Raw genomic sequence first — 18,067 nt, forward strand, 5'->3', positions numbered from 1 at the left:
AAGCTATGGCTAAAACAGTCTTATATACTAAACAATCCTAAATGCCTTAAAAAAGCACATGCATAGGCCCTCAGTTAATTTGAACTTGCGGATGTATCTTGTACAATTTACTTTAGTAGAAAACATGCGTTATATGATGTACTTTTCATGTTAGAAGTGTTTTAAAACGTTAAAAATATAAAAAAAAGGAAATCAAAATGGGCATGTTGCACTAAATCTTCATAATGAAGAAATTTATCTAAAAAATGGATTTTTCTGGTTAAATTGATTCCATCTAAAGCATAATTTTTAGTAAATAATTAATAACAGACATTCCTATGGGTTTAGATTGCATTTGTGTTTAGTATGCAAACATGTGGGGATGTACATGGTTCTGATCAAAGTCAGATGTAGCCAATACCAAATCCCACTAATGAGATATTGGCTAATTCAGATTCGGATTCAGATGAGAAAAGGATAATACCGAATCCAAAAAATACATGTAATTGAATTTGAAAATCCATCAGATTAAGTTATAAAATCCTAACCAAATCCGAATCTGATTACTGATTGGATTCAGTTTTCTTTCCAAAACTGTAATCGGATTCAGAATCAGCTAAAAAATAATCTAAAAATATTTGGTGCCAATCAGAAGGTGGCATGTGTTAAAACATTAAAATAATGTTAAAGTTTTTTAATTTTAAGCATTTTTTAAATTTATTAAAAAATAGCCGAATCGCACCGATACTTTAACTTTGTCTGACCCATTCTCATCAACCGTATAAATGGGTTAGCAGAAGTCAAGTGATGGATCCAAGTTGGGTAATCATACATGAACTAGGTCCGAATTCTACTAAAATCGGTTGATGTTGACCCAACTAATCACTAGAGGTCTTGTGGCGCAGGCCTTATTTCCTATCTATTCTAATTTTATTTAATCAGTACGTTGATGTCATGAAGCCGTCTTAGCTCAGCTGGTAGAGCGCATGGCTTTTAACCATGTGGTCGTGGGTTCGATTCCCACAGACGGCGTTTTAAATGTTTCGATACATTTTTTGCCCAAAATTCGCAAACCCAACACTGGCCAAATTTGACATACCACTTTAAACATACAAGGCTACAACCACCTCACATCCAGCTGAGTCTTTCGGGAATTATCAGGGCATGTTTGGCATAGTTGAAACGAGTTCCCAAACTTCCTACTGTTTTGTACGTGATGGGACACTAGAGCTCATAGGGATGGCAGTGGAAGAAAATGTAACCTGTCTCATTTGGACCGGGGATGGACTTATGCTTTCCCCAACCCCGCTCCGTCTCTGATCCAGTTAGTAAAATGCTAAAATTCTCTTTAGGAATGACAGTGGGCGGAGGGAAAATGGGGCCTCGCCCTGTTTGGACCGGGTATGAAGGACATGAAACGAGAATGGAGGTTAAAATCAAAAACTGTGCAGAGATGGAGGGCAAAATTTTGAGACGGAGCGGGGTTAGAAGACCTTGTCCCCCGCCCCAGTTCACTGCCATCCCTAAGAGCTCATGGACTTTGGTAAATTTTGACTTCTTCCTAGGACTGGTAATCGAATCGAGTAGCTCATGGCTCGGATAGCTTGAAGCTTGTTTGTGATCCATCATCAAGATTTTTATGATGATGAGGTAGGAAAACACCGGGTGGAGCCCCAAGATCACCCTGCCTTACATGGTCCACATATAAAAGCTATGGACAAGTTGGCTCGGTGAGACAAGCCACAAGCTGCTCCTATAATATCACCTAGCAGAGTATGAACAATGGGTGTTCGTTTAAGCTCAGCTAGTTTAGTTGAGCTTAGAATTTATGTGATACATGTTAAAAAAACATATGGAAGCTCAATTGGTTTAGCTGGGTATGTAGACAAGCGAGAGGTTAGGGTTTCCATTTTCACTATAAACCCAATAAATTGATAGTTTTTTGTATTTACCGAGCTAACTCGTGGCTTGGCTCATCTAGTTTGGGCTCATACGAGGTCGAGCTCGGCTCATCTTGCATGAGGCAGACGAACCGACCTGAGCAGTGGCTTCCTATATATAAACAAGCCGAGCCCAAACAACCCTTGCTCGGTTCTTTGGGCTTGTTTACAGCCCTACCTCTTGCTCTGCAAGGAGTGGTAATTTGTCTCGTGAGGCATTTTTGGGGTCTACAGATTTTGGGAATTCTTGAGGTCCAGCCTAAATTTATTTTGAAAAGCTGTGTTTTTTGAGAGAATTTTCCTGCACAAAAAAGTCTCCTACTTGCTAGTGGCCACAACCAACCGAGCTGGGCTCAAGCTTGATTTGTTTAATAAACATGGGTCCTGTTTGAGGCTCGGTTAGTTAAAGTAGCCGAGCTTCAGTTTAAACATCAGTTAGTTAAAGCTCAATAAAACCTATTTAGGCTCGCAATTATTTTTTTTTCCATGTGTTCAAGCCATAGTGACAAATGTTTAAAACGGAAAAATATCGGCAGTCAAAAACTTGAGAGATTTTGAAAATTTTCATAAATCTCAAGTTTTTTTTGGCAAAATATGGGAAATAAAAAATAAATTAAAAAATATAAAAATAATTTTTATAAGAAAATATAAATAAAACACATTTAAAAAAAAACTTGGGGATTATCAAGGTAAATATCTGCTAAAAAAGGAAATATTGTGATATTTGTCACGGTTTGAAAATTTTACGAGAAAATGCCGTTTTTAACTTTCAGGCGATTTCTCGTCGCGAGATTTTTATAAATCTTGTGATATTTGTCACAGAGATTCAAGCATGTGGTTCTAAAGTAAAAATTCTGGCTCAAGCCATGTGGAGCTCACTCAAGCTTGGACAAGGGTAGGGTGTTCAAGCTGGGATTGTGTGTTTGTGATGCCTAAGCTAGATTTTCAAGAGCTTCAAATCAATGTCCCACAATTGTCAAATCTTTACATCTCAAAAAACATATTTTTATGTCAGAAATATATTATTTGAAGTGTGATCTCCGGCAAAAAAAAAGCTACGTTGAACGCATTTGTGAGATCAAATTGAGTTGAAACAACTTCCAACCATGATTTTTCAACTAAGCTGTACAAAACCTATCAACCATAACGAATATACATCCAATTAACGATGGAAACTTGGCCAATTGACTTGACAAATGACTGAGCTATAGTATACTGCCTAGTGGCGAGATCAGGCTAAGTAAATACTCGTATCCACCCCCAGTTTTCCTATCAGGGTTCATAATGTCAATTTTTTTTAAAAGTTTTTACTGGGAGAAACCATCCCAGGCGCAGAGACCGAGCCACCCTGGCACAGCCTGTCGTACTTACGGTCTCTGTTAATGTCGGTGTAAAACTCCGAGGGCTTACCCCTTAACCTCAGGGGAGTCACCAAGCTTCGGCTTAGGCAGGAGGGTGACACCCATGGGATTTGAATCTAGACCGCCGGTCAAACAGTCTAGGCCCATCCCACTACTCCAAATCCCTTTGGGTCACATAATGTTGAAATTAATCCTTACTTTTTAAGGAGTAATGCAAGAAGGACAAGTAATGAGATCTAAGAGTTTTCTTTTAAAGGTTGGCTCAAAAAAACTTTCATTTTTAAGGTAATTATAAGATATAAAAGAACTAGTCCGTACAAGAAATGGTAGACGTCAATACTTGAATGTGTATCTCCTTTATGGACGCCAGATCAGGTGCAATCACGTTGCACACATTTTGTGTGCCGCCATGCCTAGTCTGCAATTCTATCTTCTGTTGGGCCTCACAGCTGATAGTGATGTAAAATCGACGTATGGGTCGATTTACGATTCGAGATTCAAAATGATCTTCACACGTGGAAGCTAAATACGCAGGTGAGTCCAATCAGGACCCAAACAATCGGCTATTTGAGATATGGGCACTCCCAACACAAAAAAGTTGTGTGACACATACAACTTTCCAACGAATTCAAAAACACGAGATTTGGATATGTGTAGACAAAGTTACGACATATTTAACGAGGTGGATGAACATGACACCTTGCACTGTCAGGTGACAATTTTTTTAACTTTTCAACTAACTAAAGTTTAGAAATTTTGAAGTAATATTTTGCAATTTTTGCTTAAATCAAGTTGTATTTTATGTTTTAAACTATATGAGATGCGCAACAGATTTTTGAACATGCAGCAAAACAAGCAACTTTTTGATATATCATATGATCGAATATTCTCAAGTAGACAACTATCTTTTCAGATCAGGTTTCAATTCAAAAAACTAAGCATGGATGACGAAGATAAACAATAAGTATGGCATGCTTTCAAGCAAATAACAGACATGCCAGTTCAAAACTAGCTATCGACAAGCAGAGATTGACAATTATTTTAGGCTATCAATGAATTCGATCCAAGAAAAATCATAAACATGAAAGATGTGGCTTATGATGTTATCTTTCCAACAAAATATGATTTATAATTTTTTATTAAGTAATAAAAAAGATATGCTGAAAATAAGAAACAGTAACAGAGCTATGTTGCTCAGGACAAGACTTGAGTCACGACCCAACGACAGAACTCTACCCAAAATTTTACCTGCATTTTGAAGCAGATTCTGATCAAACATCCAACACTAAAATTGTAGCTTGATGTCTTGGCTTTCCAACGAGCCAAAGCACGTATGAAACAAACAAGCATCTTGAAAGATCCAAACTCTGCAACATGGTCCTTAGCTGAATTTGTGAAAGCATTTACCTTAGCTTCAACAATTCTGATTTGGATTCCACAATTCTGATTTGGATTAGATTACCTGACCTTTTTGCAGAGCTTTGGTCAATGGACATTTTTTTAGGGGATTGCACGGAACTTGGGTGGTGAGCTTGTTGATACCGACTATTATACCAGAACTTGTCAAAGAGTACAATCTGTCCGATTGAAGATAAAAATTGCATGATTTTATTTTTATTATATTAATTCATGATATATGGGTGATTCTGAACACAATTTATTTTATTCAATGAACTGGTAGGGGTTCGCCTAACCCCAGCTTGCCTTTCAAAAAGAAAATAGATACCTCAATGCCCGCAAAAACAACAAAAACTTGCATGATTTCATTTGTCGCCTTACCTCAAAGGTTCACCTTCGTATTCACGGTGTAATGCTTATCGACGATCTGGTTCGTTTGTTATTGACATTGTCTTAGTAAGATGTTGGTACCAATTTTGAACTCGGGTTCTATCTGACCCACCATAATAAAAACCATGTCCGAAGTCGGGATTCTAACCTAGGGTGGGCACAAATGCAAAGTAAAAAATATATAAAATAAAATAATTACTAATAAATTATATTAATTCATGATACAAAAAACAAATCAAAACTCTAATCATACAAGCTTCATAAATTAAAACCATAACCAAATATTATGTCATTTAAAAAAAAAAACAAATCAAAACCTCAATTCCAGCAAACATAAAAAAAAATTAGTCAATTAATAAAAAAAGCTTAATATTCTAACCAAAATCAAATCACACAATATTCATGTCATTTAACAAACTAAAATAAAAATTTAAATTAAGAAAAACAATGATTTAGAGATTTGATAACCAAAATTAAGCCTTCATTAATGAAATCATGCTTAATGATAATTGAAAAAATAGCACAAAAATATCCTAAAACCTTAATTACATACATATTTAAGTCATTTAGGAAAACCTTAATCATACTCAAAATAAATAAATAAATCATATATTTAAGCTAATTAAAAAATCTCTACTATTTTAGCCAAAATCAAGTGTTCATTACTCATGCCTAATACTAATTGAAAAACAAAACACAATAAACCTTAACTAAACATTCATAGTATTTAAAAAAACAACATAAAAAACATAAATGCTAACAATACATTAGTCTAATTATAAAAAAAAACTTTGAAATCAACTCTAACAAGCCTTTTAAAATAAAAGAGTTTGGAAAGAGACAGTGTCGTTAGGGCTAGGATCGTGCACCAGAAAAGCCATCGGATGGCGGACAATTAAACCTAATCCGGCAAGTTTGAGAGAAAAAAAAGAACCTTAAAGGTGTTGCACCGCTGTTGGTGCGATCGAACCAGGGCTGGAGTGTAAGACAAAGCATGAGAGAGAGAGTCAGGGGTGTAGAAGTAGGGGCATGGGTCAGCTCACCCAGATCCGTCCATACATCAGGGTGGGCACTACGCACTAGCCAGCCACCCAGAGGAGTCAGGGTGGGCACATGATTCGACCCCCTTTCTGGGAAAAACTTAGGGCCAGGGCGGGCACGTGCCCACCCTGGACCCAAGGTAGCGCGGGCCCCTTCCTGACCCCCTATAAGGATTACATTAACCAAACCCAAACCTTACCTGATAAAATAATACTTTTTTATCTTTTTACGTTGAAAAATTGTTGTGGATCTTAGTCGAAACTCGGGCATGCCCGTGTCTGGTATAAAATTTTACAAACCATACCGAGTTTCATATATTAATCGGACCCTACGAGTTCAACCCAAATTCTAATCTGACCTTATTTATCACCAAACCCAACCCATTGACACAGCTGTGAGCCGTCCAATGCCCACTTTGCGGGAGCATGTGCCCACCAGCAACCACATAACAGATCATAAAAAAATCAAACCAACCATCACATGAACTTGTAACAGTGCTACGGACAAATCCTTATGGTTTAGTACTTACACCATCTACGGCAAGACAATGAGTGGTGTCCGCTCATTACACCAACTCAGATGCCAATTATGGGAAGGACGTGAATACTGTAAGCCACAGTAGAGCAACGGTGTGATTTGTGAGCCACGTTATTGGGAAGGGGGGCCACAACAGAATAATCGGCAAAAGCCTGACCAAGGAAGTCCGGATCGGGTTGCACAAATCTTTTCACAACCCATAGATGGTCAGTCAAGGTTAGATTTTGCCCTTATTATGGGCATCGGCCCTCCGCGCAAGCAGAAAGGTAGCATAGGTCCTAGTTTTACACTGCCTAAGGAAACCAGGTCTTCCGGCACGACAAGTCGACGACAGTTGGTATGGCAGGCTGAGCAAGCAGAACCAGGTCTTCACCGAGTGCAGTTTCTTCGGGTTATTATAAGTTAAGGAAAAAAAAGGCTGACAACCAAAAAGAAACAGGCAGTTAAGACCCTACTTGAAAACTAAAACAAAAGGAGGTCAAACTTGAAGGAAAAACTCCGAGGGCAAGGGGTAAGCTCTGTGATCGTAAGTACGCGCAGGCAGAGGACCAGGGGCGGTGTAAATATAAAAATAGGAGCAAACAAAAATTTTGCAAGGCCAAGGCGGTGAGGTCGAGAATAATTTGAAAACGGCACATTTAACATTTATTCAGAGCAAACTACCGAGAAAGTTTAAAACTTCGAAGTACATAAAACCACGTCCAAATCGATGAGCCAACTACCGATATCAAACGAAGACAGAGTGCGAAACTCCAAACCAAGCCCCAAGCAATCAAGCAGTGATTGGTCACATGGTTCCAAACCCAATTAAGCGCACCTTCTAGCCTAGAAACCCACTGTTCACTAACAGAGGAGGTGGGGGGCCACCAACATTTGGCGGCCTTACCAGTCAAAAATAATAAAACAATAACAAATCAGTGACGCTCTATGCCAACTTCACGTGACACACCTCTACTCTCTAGTTGCCGCCTTCGAAGACCGTCAAAATAATTTAATACGTCAAATTTCAGATAAACCGTCAAAACTAACTTCCAATAATGAAGGAAAGCAAAACCGTGAGGGCAGTTGCGGAAAATGTGCATCGGCACGGCAGCTGAGCAAATTTTTTGCCACCAACCAAACCATGTGTCGTACGGAGAAAAGCGGGAAGAGTTAGAGAAAGAAGGGTCGGAGAGAGAGATGAAGGGACCAGAACGATCCACGTATCCATTCCATAATATCCAGAAGCCCACGTACGGGCCACCGTCAAAACATCACATCCAAAAAAACCAGGTTTAAAAACCACGACCAACTTTCCGGCAACGGGAAAGCTTTCCCGGCGACCTGGAAGCCAAAGACCGACCATCTACTTCTAAAAGCTAAGATTCCTTCCGTTAATTCTTCTACGGTTCTACCCATACTTTTCAACTAAAGACTACAAGAGAGATCAGAGGAGACAAACGTCAGATAAGGCCTGGGCGTCGACCTCGACGGGGGAGGCCTTCGAAGGGGACCCGATAGTCCACACGAAGCCGAAGGGGTCCTTGACCTTGCTCCAGCAACCGCCGCAGCACTGGCCGTCGCCGTCGCCCTCCTCGGAGACCGCTCCCGCCTTCACGGCCCTCGCCACCGCTCCCTCGACGTCCTCCGTCTCCAGGCACAGCACGAACGACGTTCCTCCAAGAGTCTCCGCGGATTTCACCCTATTTTTTATCACAAACCGGCAAAAAACATGGTAGAAGGTTATAAGAATCGATTATTCTACGCAGGTAGTCAAGGGAGACGATCGTCATTTAAGAAGCTTACCATGAAGCCAACTGAAAAGTGAAACGCATAAAATGAGCAGAAACCGTTTGACTGTTAACAGGTTATTCCTCATTAAAAAAAATTTGCGATAACGCGCTTTTCTTCACAAACAAAACCGGAGAAACGAAGTGAAGCTCAAAAGAAACAAAGATGTACAACGGATCACGATCATCGATGCGAGAGATAAAAAAGAAGGAATAGATTAGAATTTTATGCAGAACGTACGATGAGAAATCTCCAAAACCTAACAATGACCGGTCTTAAAAAATAGAAATATTTTTTCAATAGAACGAAGTAATCTATAACATATCAAACCCTTCACGTCAACAGAAATGAAATGATCACCGTTCAAAGATCCACAAGAAACTAGTAAAATAGGGCCTTCTTCAGATATGACGTACGTTCTACATTCCCGCAAACAAATTCTACCATAAACAAGTCTCTAGACACAGACGCATCAACATAACTTTCTCCTTTAGAAAGAACACGAATAAAGCGCTTACAAAATGAACAAAACGCAAGAAAATGAACGAGCAAGGGAAACAAAAACCGTACACGGAGAAAGAGAGGAGAAATATACGAACTAAGCAAACGCAGACACTGAAGCAAGGAAACCAGGAGAAACAGAGGAAACAAATACGAACTAAGCAAACGCAGATACTGAAGCAAGGAAACCAGAGAGAGAAAGAAAAAATATACGAACTAAGCAAACGCAGATATTGAAGCAAGGAAACCAGGAGAAAGAGAGGGAAAAAATACGAACTAAGTAAACGCAGATACTGAAGCAAGGAAACCAGAGAGAGAGAGAAACTAACCCGGCTTCAGACTCATCGGTCTCGTCGGCGACGATGAACTCCACGACGCCGAGTCGGAGGCGAGAGAAGAGGATGAGAGGGAGCTCGTGATCGGCCTTCCTCTTGGGATGGTTGGAGCGCTCGACCTCGTCGGCACCGAAAGCCGCCTTGTAGAAGGCGACGGCATCGGCCGCCCTCGGCGCCTGAACCACGAGCTTCGGCCTGAGCGCCGAGAACTTCGCGGCGGATTCTCCGCCGTTCTCTGCTCCGCTCCCGTTGTGGTGCTCCCCTCCTTCCTGCGCCATCTCTCACTTTCCCCTTCCCCCGAACGCACGAAATGAAACCCTAGAAATGGAACCACAACGAAGAAGAGGTAAAGCGAATGCACGAAAATGAAGAAGAAAGCGTTGTACGAGAGCCAGTACTTATAAAAGCGTTGCAGGCGGATCGGACGGTTGAAAAATTTCTCTAATATTTTAATCTTCGTTACCCTTTTTCTTAATGACGACCAGAGCCCGACTATCCGGTTTAGGGTTAGGGTTTTTCTCCACTGTTTTTCTTCTTTTCGAAAATATCCCACGTTACAACAAAAATGTCCGTTTCTAGCAACAGTAAATGACCAAGTTGCCATTAACAAACCATAAAGTATGTTTCAAGGGATGTTTCCCCAAAAAGAACGCTGGGGTATATTGATGGTTAGGGATTTGGCATTCCGATTACGTAAGGGGGTATTTCAGGCATTTCGGTTGAAAAGCTACAGTACCTCATTTACCCTTGTCCTTATCTTCAGATAGAAGGTCATCAATTGAGTCTTTTTGTTTATGAATCTTCCTTTTTGTAATTTTGTGGAATTATCTTTCCTTCTTTATTTTTCCTGCAGAAAGAAGTGTGTGGGGACCGATGTTGCTAAGGATCGTGGGCCCCATGTTCCCCCATAAACAACTGCCACGTATACTCTCAGCACGTGCTATTTCACACGTGGTGACACAACGGTCGGCGTGGACGCCGGTGTCTCATCCATTGGCGGTCGAAGTTTTGAAAATGATTATTTAATCGCAGGAAAATAAATTACGCGCCCTAAAATGACGAAATTACCCTTTGATGGACATTCAACCGTTTCTGGTCAATTTATTGTGGATCAGTCGGCAGGTTTTCTAATGTTGAATCCCTGTTTGGCATGTGTAAGTTGGAAGTTTGGAAATAGAAGCATACTGACATGACAGTTTGAAGATTTGGCTAAAAAGGATATCTGTAAATAGGAAGGGCCTAATTCTTTCAGTTCTGTTATGGGAAAAGAAAAAACAAAACTTACTGCACATCTGCTTTTTAGCTTGCTATTTAAATCGATAAATTAATGGTTTAAGAAATGTATTTCATTTTAGGCTTAATATTATTTTTTAACACTTGCAAATTTTTTTTTCATCATTCCTCACTTCTTTTTGTTACCTACTTATCATAACTTTTTTTATTATTAGTTCAATGAAAATAAATAAATAAAACATCAAGACCCTGCCTGGAGTACACCCAGCTTCGACTTTATGGCAAAGGATGCTATTTATAAGTTTTGAACTTGTGACGTCCCATCAACTTGGTGATATTCACAAGTTGCCTCTACCTGATGAGTGGAGCCCTTTGATTACCAAGTTATGTTATATCTTAGGCATTTTCATAGGTCTTGTTTGGGTCGGACCTTGATCTTTTAAGGATTACATGAACCAGACCGAAACCATACCCAATAATATAATATTATTTTATCTTTTTTACATTAAAAAAATTACATATCTTACTCGAAATTCGGGTCGGGCTCGCCTCTGGTATGGATTGTTTGCCTAGAGAGAATCGGCTATGTAGATAAACATAATAGGGTCTTTGTGACCATTAATTAATTATAAGAAGATTTAAAGAATTAGACAAAGAGCAAATCTAAATTTAAAATTTTTCTTTCGTCTTTTTTTTTTTTTTGCTTACAGCTCATAAGATCATGGCATCATGTTAGTGGCTAAGTTACTGTCAGTTTTTATTAAACTTAAATTTTTTTTTTTTACAGTTCCTATCAAATTTATTAAACTCCATCTTTTAACCCTCTGAAAATTGGAGGCAAGCTGCACTAACATGAATAAGTTTATGTTCAGTTTTTGAGTATGCCATGTAGTTGAATTATGTTTTAACTCAAACCCATTACAAAATGGGAATCAAAATGTGGCTGAACAAGTATCTAAGGAAAATGAGCACTCTGAAACAACTGAAACCCCTTATTGATGATAGTTGGGATTTTTCATTTTTGGATGACAATTATATAGGTTATCTCTCGTACCCGGGGGCTTAAGGGCTAAGACGGAACAGCAGCACTCGTTTAAACTCTGTTGAGCTAGGGATGGCAGTGGACAAGGGGGGAAACCGGCCCCGCCTAACCCTGTTTAGACCGGGGATGAAAGACATGAAACCAGGATGAAGGTTAAAATCAAAACCCATGCGGTGATGGAGGCGGGGCTGGACTTACGCTTTTCCTTGCCCGCCCCATCCCCATCCCGATCCCTGCTTTGCCCCGCCCCGCCCCATCCCCATCCCCATCCCCATCCCAATCCCCATCCCCATCCCAATCCCCCTCCCCGCCCCCAATCCTTCTTTAGGGATGGCAATGGACCGAGGGAAAACAGGGCCCCGCCTTGCCTTGTCCTGTTTGGATTGAGGATGGAGGACATGAAACGGAGATGAAGGCGAGGATGAAGGTTAATATCCAAACCCGTGTGGGGATGGAGGGCAAGATTTTGAGACGAGGCCCACCCCACCCCGATCCAATGTCATCCGTATGTTGAGCCAAACACCATTGGATTAAAGAAATAATCTTGATACTTGAAATAAGATTGGATTACTTAAAGAAACCATCTTGATAACCAAGCCCAAGCCGTTCAAGCTTAAGCTCTAGGGGTACATTTGACCCTCAAAAGATTTGGAATCAGAGTGATTTCAAATCTCATGTTGGGTTTCTTTTAGAATCACTCTCTCATGGCCCGAAGCCTTTGGTTCTGATCAATGTGTCGGTTGTCAGCTAGTTGTTCGGTTTCATCCAAAGCAATGTTGTCAGTATCGGTGTTGGCCCTGTATCGTTTGGCCAATGATTCAGGTGAATCGGACGGCCTATACCGATAAGTGAATCATTCTGAATTGGTTAAAAAATAATTTAAAAATATTACGTGTCAATTAGAATGTGACACATGTTAAAATCATTAACATAATATTAAAAGCATACTAAAAAATAATTTTAAATATTTTTTATATTTATTAAAAATAATTGATTCAAGAGTGAAGCATGTCTATTTTCCGATGATACTCACCGATACTAACAACATTGCTCTAGAGGTGAGTGTCAAGGACTTCATCCCCTTCATTGGATGCCATTTAACCAAAACACTCCACACTTCACAAGAGTCTTCAATTCTCGTTTTCAATATACCATAAGTGATTACATTTATGAAAGCAGAGATGGCAATTCGGTATCGCATTATATCTAAGGTGTTGGCTAACCGGTTGCGCGCTATCATTGATCAACTTGTCTCTCCGAATCAGGGGGCTTTTATTTCAAGTCAAAGTGTGCAAGGGTCTTTTATTTGTGCAACTGAGCTTCTTCACTCTTTACAGTCGACTGGAACACCGTACTTCTTATTAAAATTAGATTTTTAATAGGCTTATGATAGTTTGGCATGGGATTATCTGTTTGAATCTCTAATAAATATGGGGTTCGGCAACCAGTTTAGAGCATGAGTTAAGGAGTTGGTCACGAAATCCGTGTCATCGGTTTGCATCAACGGATTAAGAGGGGAAGAATTCAAGTTGGCTAGAGGTGTGCGACAGGGTTGTCCCCTAGCCCCCATCCTTTTTAATATCATGGCAGAGGGTTTACCTATTCTCATAAAAAGGGTAGAACAAGCAGGCTTCTTGAATTCATTGGGCATTCCTGGTTTTGTTGGTCACACAATTCAATATGCAGATGATACAATAATATTTGGTCATGTGAATGTTAATCAAATGTCTAGGTTGTGCTTCATTATTAAAGTATTCGTTGCAATTTCAGGCTTTCGCCTGAACGAGAGTAAGTGCGCTCTGGTCTTACTCAATGCTGACCCTCTCCTCCAATCGGCTGCTGCAAGGATCTTTAACTGCCCGATATTCGACCTTCCTGTTAATTTCTTGGGTCTATCATTGCACTCACTGCAGCCGTCGAGAACTTCATCTTGGATGTCTACTATAGAGCGGGTGCAAGGGAGATTGCAGTCTTGTAAGGGCCGATATTTATCTTTTGCGGGACGATTGACGCTGATTCGCTATGTTTTGACCAGATTACCAGATTTTTGTATGAGCATGTCCATTATACCGACGACAGTAGAATGGATGATCAACCGTTTGCTTTTGCACTTTCTTTGGTCTGGGAATGCGTCTCACAAAAAGTACTCGCTTGTTTCTTGGCAGCAAATCGTTCTCCCGAGGCAACGAGGCGGCTTGGAGATTCCGGCTCTAAGAAAAAGGAGCATTGTTTTAGTCTTGAAGTGGGTCTGGGTCGCTTCCACATCTCCTTGGGCTACGTTTGTTAAGCAAAAATATGGTAGTCTACCTGACTCCTTTTTTTCGATGCCCAGTTCCGTGTGCCATTCGTCCCTCTGGTTAGAGTGAAGGAAGACACTTCGATCCTTCAGTGACAAGGATCTTAGGCCTGGCCATGGCCGCCCGTGGCTTCACTGGGCCATGGCGAGCGGAGATAGGTTCTCCATTAAGCAAGTTTATCATTCCTTGTTGCCATTCGGGATGGACTGGTTTTCCACTAATTGTATATGGGGTAAGAGGCTCGCTCCAAGGGCAAAAGCTTTGGCGTGTCTAGTGGTTTGGGATCGTGTTCAAACCCAGATTAATGTCAGGAAATGGGGGCTTCAATTTCCTAGCATGTGTGTTCTTTGCGAGAAGGCAATAGAGGACACAACTCACCTATTTTGGTTTTGCCCGGTAGTTCTAGACCTATTTTTTCAAACTTGAGGTGCACCATCTGTTCAAACTCGTTCGAGTTCTGTTATTCGGGACCTCTTGCTTGGTCCCATGATTTTACGAAACAAAAAAAATGGAGATTATTGTAGCAGGTATGGTTGTTTTCAGCATGGTGGGTGATCTGGACTGAAAGAAACGATATCTTTTTCAGGGGCATCAAATTCGATTTTGGAAGGCTACGTCAGCGGGTTATGTCTGATGTGTATCTGGCTCTTAAATTACATAGTAGAGATGGGGGGTTGGATCTACTTGTACTCTGAACTGTGCACAGTCACCATCTAGATGGTGGTTGTCTTACTCTTATGTTCCTCTCTCATGGTGGATGTATTTTGGTAATGTTAAATGATGATTGTTCTCTCTCTCTCTCTCTCTCTCTCTCTCTCTCTCTCTCTGAGATATAAAATGGATCTTGTCCCATTCTGTTTCCCAAGTTTAGACTCGACCCGAAAGGCAGATGCTTTCTTCAGTTCCAATTCGGTTGAGCTCATCCCGGTTGTCATCCCCAATCGTGGCACCTCTGTGAAATCTTATTGATGCAAGTCACTTTAGAATCAAATTTCACCTTATTGATAAATTTATCATGGTTGATTTAATATAAATCAACCTTTATTCAGCATTGTCAATTTAATAAGAATTGAGTCTTGGACCGTGTTTTTTTTTGACAAAAACTATGATTTTTTAAAATCACAAAATTTTATGCTTTTTCAGCCATTGATCTTTGAATTGCCAAAAAATTCTGCAGAGGAGTCAAATGCCTGTTATATCAATGTCAATTGTCCATTAAGGGCTTGTTTGATGACTCGTTCAAGATTGTACAAAATGAACAAAGACAACAGAAACGACACATGTTTTGTCTATTCTATAACAAGGCCAACATTTGTTTCAACTATACAAAAAGTGCTCCTTGTGTAAAACATTTGTTTTAAGTTGCGTGCGGACAACACAAACACACATGGATAATGGGTCGGATAACTTTGTTTTAGATCGTACGACTCGATCCATCTAACCATATGAGTGTTTCAACATGTTTATTATAAATTTTAGCCCAGGATATGGATCTTGGATTGGATCGCAAAACTAAAAAATATTTAAATTTTTTGTCATTGGAGAAAAAATAAGAATTGATATTTTTTTGATATATAAATATTTTAATCAATGTCATATTACATCTAATTATAAAAATTTATCATAAAAATATCAAACCCTAAAATCAAATTAACTATAAAAATCAAATTATCAAACCCTATTAAATCATAAAACCTTAAAATGCAAAAAAATAAATCATAAATAAACCCCAAAATCCTAAACTATAAGAAAAATAAAGCATAAAATTAAATAAAAACCTAATTCAAACCCTAATCAAAGAAAAAAACAGCCCTAATCACATAAAAAAACCTTATCAAATTAACTATAAAAAGCCTTAACTAAAAAAATTTGATTCAAAGCCCTAATCATAGAAAACAAAAAAACTATAATCAAATCAGCAAAAACCCTAATCAAATTAACTATAAAAGCCCTAATTTTAAAAAATTGATTCAAAGCCCTAATAATAAAAAATCAAATAAAAACTCTTAAACATATTAACAACAAAAAACTCTCATTTAAGAAATTTGATTCAAATCCCTAATCAATGACAATCAAAGAAAAAACCTCAATCAATGAAAATTAAAGAAAAAACCCCTAATCAATGAAAATTAAATAAAAAACTCTTAATTAATAAAAAAATTAATCAATGCCTTAAGAAGAAAAACAACTAAAATAAAAAGAATAAAGAAGGAAGAAAAAAGGGGAGAGAGAGAGGAATGAAGAAGAAGGGGGAGAAAAGAAAAGGGGAGATAGAGTCTAACGAAGAAAATGAGAAGAAAGAAGAAAAGTGGGACTCAACGTTGGCCTCAATAGTGACCCTCGGTGCTGCCTCATGCCCTCATTGCCTGGCTGCAAGAGAGAGAGAGAGTCTCGGGGGACCCCTCTCTCTCGATTTTTTTTAAATAACGTCTCTCGTGTCTCCTTCTAACCGTAACAAAGGGGTGGAGCAAAACTTATAGTAAAATAAGGACGCGGTGGACGCGTTTTTATTCATCCACCGCATCCAAGGTTTGTTACATTCCCAAAGTGATTTTTGTCTGAAATCGCGTGGGAACGGGGGATCAAACAACCCCTAAATATAGGGTGTGGATGACATCTATGGAGTTGATCAAAATAACTTACATCGATGAAATCCCAAGGAGGGGTATGATAATAGGGATGACTTTGGGGACAAGTGGAACAAAATTGCTTCGTTTCAGCCTGTTCCCCTTTTCACTGATCCAAGCAGGCCACGTACTCCACTATTAAAGCAAGAGAAGTTTTGTTCCCATGAGGGTGGTACTCACATGAGACAAGCAACATTTGCAAAAGTATCAGGCTTTGTTGGACTTTTAACCCTGACCTGATACTTTATTTTTGGACCATTAGGACCCTCTTTAGAAGCCAATGTTTGGAGGAATTTGCAAGGAGTCTGTTGAAATACAAAACTAAACTTAAAGGAAAATGAATTTTATGGCTTGTTTGGGAGAAAGGTACCAGAGGAGTCGGGAGGGTTTGAGATGGTTACATGACGTGATAGGGTCTAAACGGATTTGGACTGTGTTTGGGAGAGGAAAGTAGTGGGAAGCGTAAATGTTAGTTGGGAGTCAGCCAACTTCAAATACTAAAATTTCAGTTTTCAACTCTTCTAACGGAGAAGAGGTATTTACAACTCCTTAAATCACAAGGATTCTAGTGGGTTCTTAAATTTTTGATGGTTCAAATTTTTTACCCCATTTACCTCAGTACTCCTATATTCACATATTTTATCTCATTATTAATTGTCGTAGTTAAGAGGTTAACAACTAGTGGTAGGAAACAGCTAATGGACCAAGCCAACCGGGCTGTTGACTCAACCGGCCTTATCAAAGCTCGACTCGTAAATTGATGGGTTGGGCTAACAGCTTGATTCGGGCCAACCCATTGGGAAAACCTTCGCCCGCAGCTCACCCGTTATGCCCGTTGGCCTAATCGAATCAAGTTGGGGTTATTATATTATATGTATATACACATAATATATAACTAATATATATATATTCACTAGTTGTTATTCAACGTACTTAATATAACTAAGTTGGCGTTATTAAGATTTGTAGTTAAGATTTTTTTTTTTTAAGGCAAGCTGGGGTTAGGCAAACCCCACTAGTTATTATTCAACGTACCACTGAGGTTTGAACCTGCAACGTCCCACCACAAGGAGATGTGCACTAACAGCTCCTACCAACCACGCAGAGCCCCCCATTGGTTTGTAGTTAAGATTGTTTAAAGTCCCAGGCATTGTTACTAGAAGCTTCTTTAAATCTTGAAAAGGCCTAAAAATGTGAAGCTAGACGGTTCTTTCATGTTTTTTTAAATATATGAAAATGTTCCTAAAACTGAAAAGTATTTATCTTCTAATATGAAAATGAGTTTCCTTGATACTGTAAATATTTTTTTCAAATTAAAAGAATTGTACTTTTTTTTGTAAAACATGTTTTTCTTATGAAACTACATAGACAATGTATATTTTTTATAAAAAAAAATACTTCAGAATTCATTTTAGGCAAAGAAAAGCTAGAAGCATAAGTGTATTTAGTGAACACTCACTTTTCGTTTACTTATCACACCTGTGGAAGGACATGTCCACGTAATAGTTACTCTATGGAACCATAAACTATCTTAATATGGTGCGACTCATCAAAATAGAAGAATAAAATTTAATGCAAACTGCTATAGATGATGGTCACACAGGTAAGTTTTTCAC

The 18,067-nt window shown here is 39.1% G+C and overlaps 1 protein-coding gene and 1 non-coding gene across 2 annotated transcripts; one reads left to right on the forward strand and one right to left on the reverse strand.

Moving 5' to 3' along the window:
• The first annotated feature begins 938 nt into the window (after positions 1 to 938).
• Positions 939 to 1,011, forward strand: TRNAK-UUU (transfer RNA lysine (anticodon UUU)). The gene has a single exon. It is a non-coding gene; the product is annotated as a tRNA-Lys (tRNA).
• Positions 1,012 to 7,819: 6,808 nt separating this feature from the next.
• LOC149833272 (uncharacterized protein At5g48480-like) lies at positions 7,820 to 9,636 on the reverse strand. Its single transcript, XM_090015025.1, has 2 exons — positions 9,247 to 9,636; positions 7,820 to 8,328 (listed from the first exon to the last, which is right to left on the reverse strand). Exons 1-2 carry the CDS (start codon positions 9,528 to 9,530, stop codon positions 8,073 to 8,075), a joined length of 540 nt encoding a protein of 179 aa, XP_089871151.1. The 5' UTR covers positions 9,531 to 9,636; the 3' UTR covers positions 7,820 to 8,072.
• Positions 9,637 to 18,067: the final 8,431 nt, after the last annotated feature.

The sequence above is a fragment of the Nuphar pumila genome, chromosome 7, assembly GCF_984573655.1.
Source record: "Nuphar pumila chromosome 7, dmNupPumi1.hap1.1, whole genome shotgun sequence".
NCBI lineage: Eukaryota > Viridiplantae > Streptophyta > Magnoliopsida > Nymphaeales > Nymphaeaceae > Nuphar > Nuphar pumila.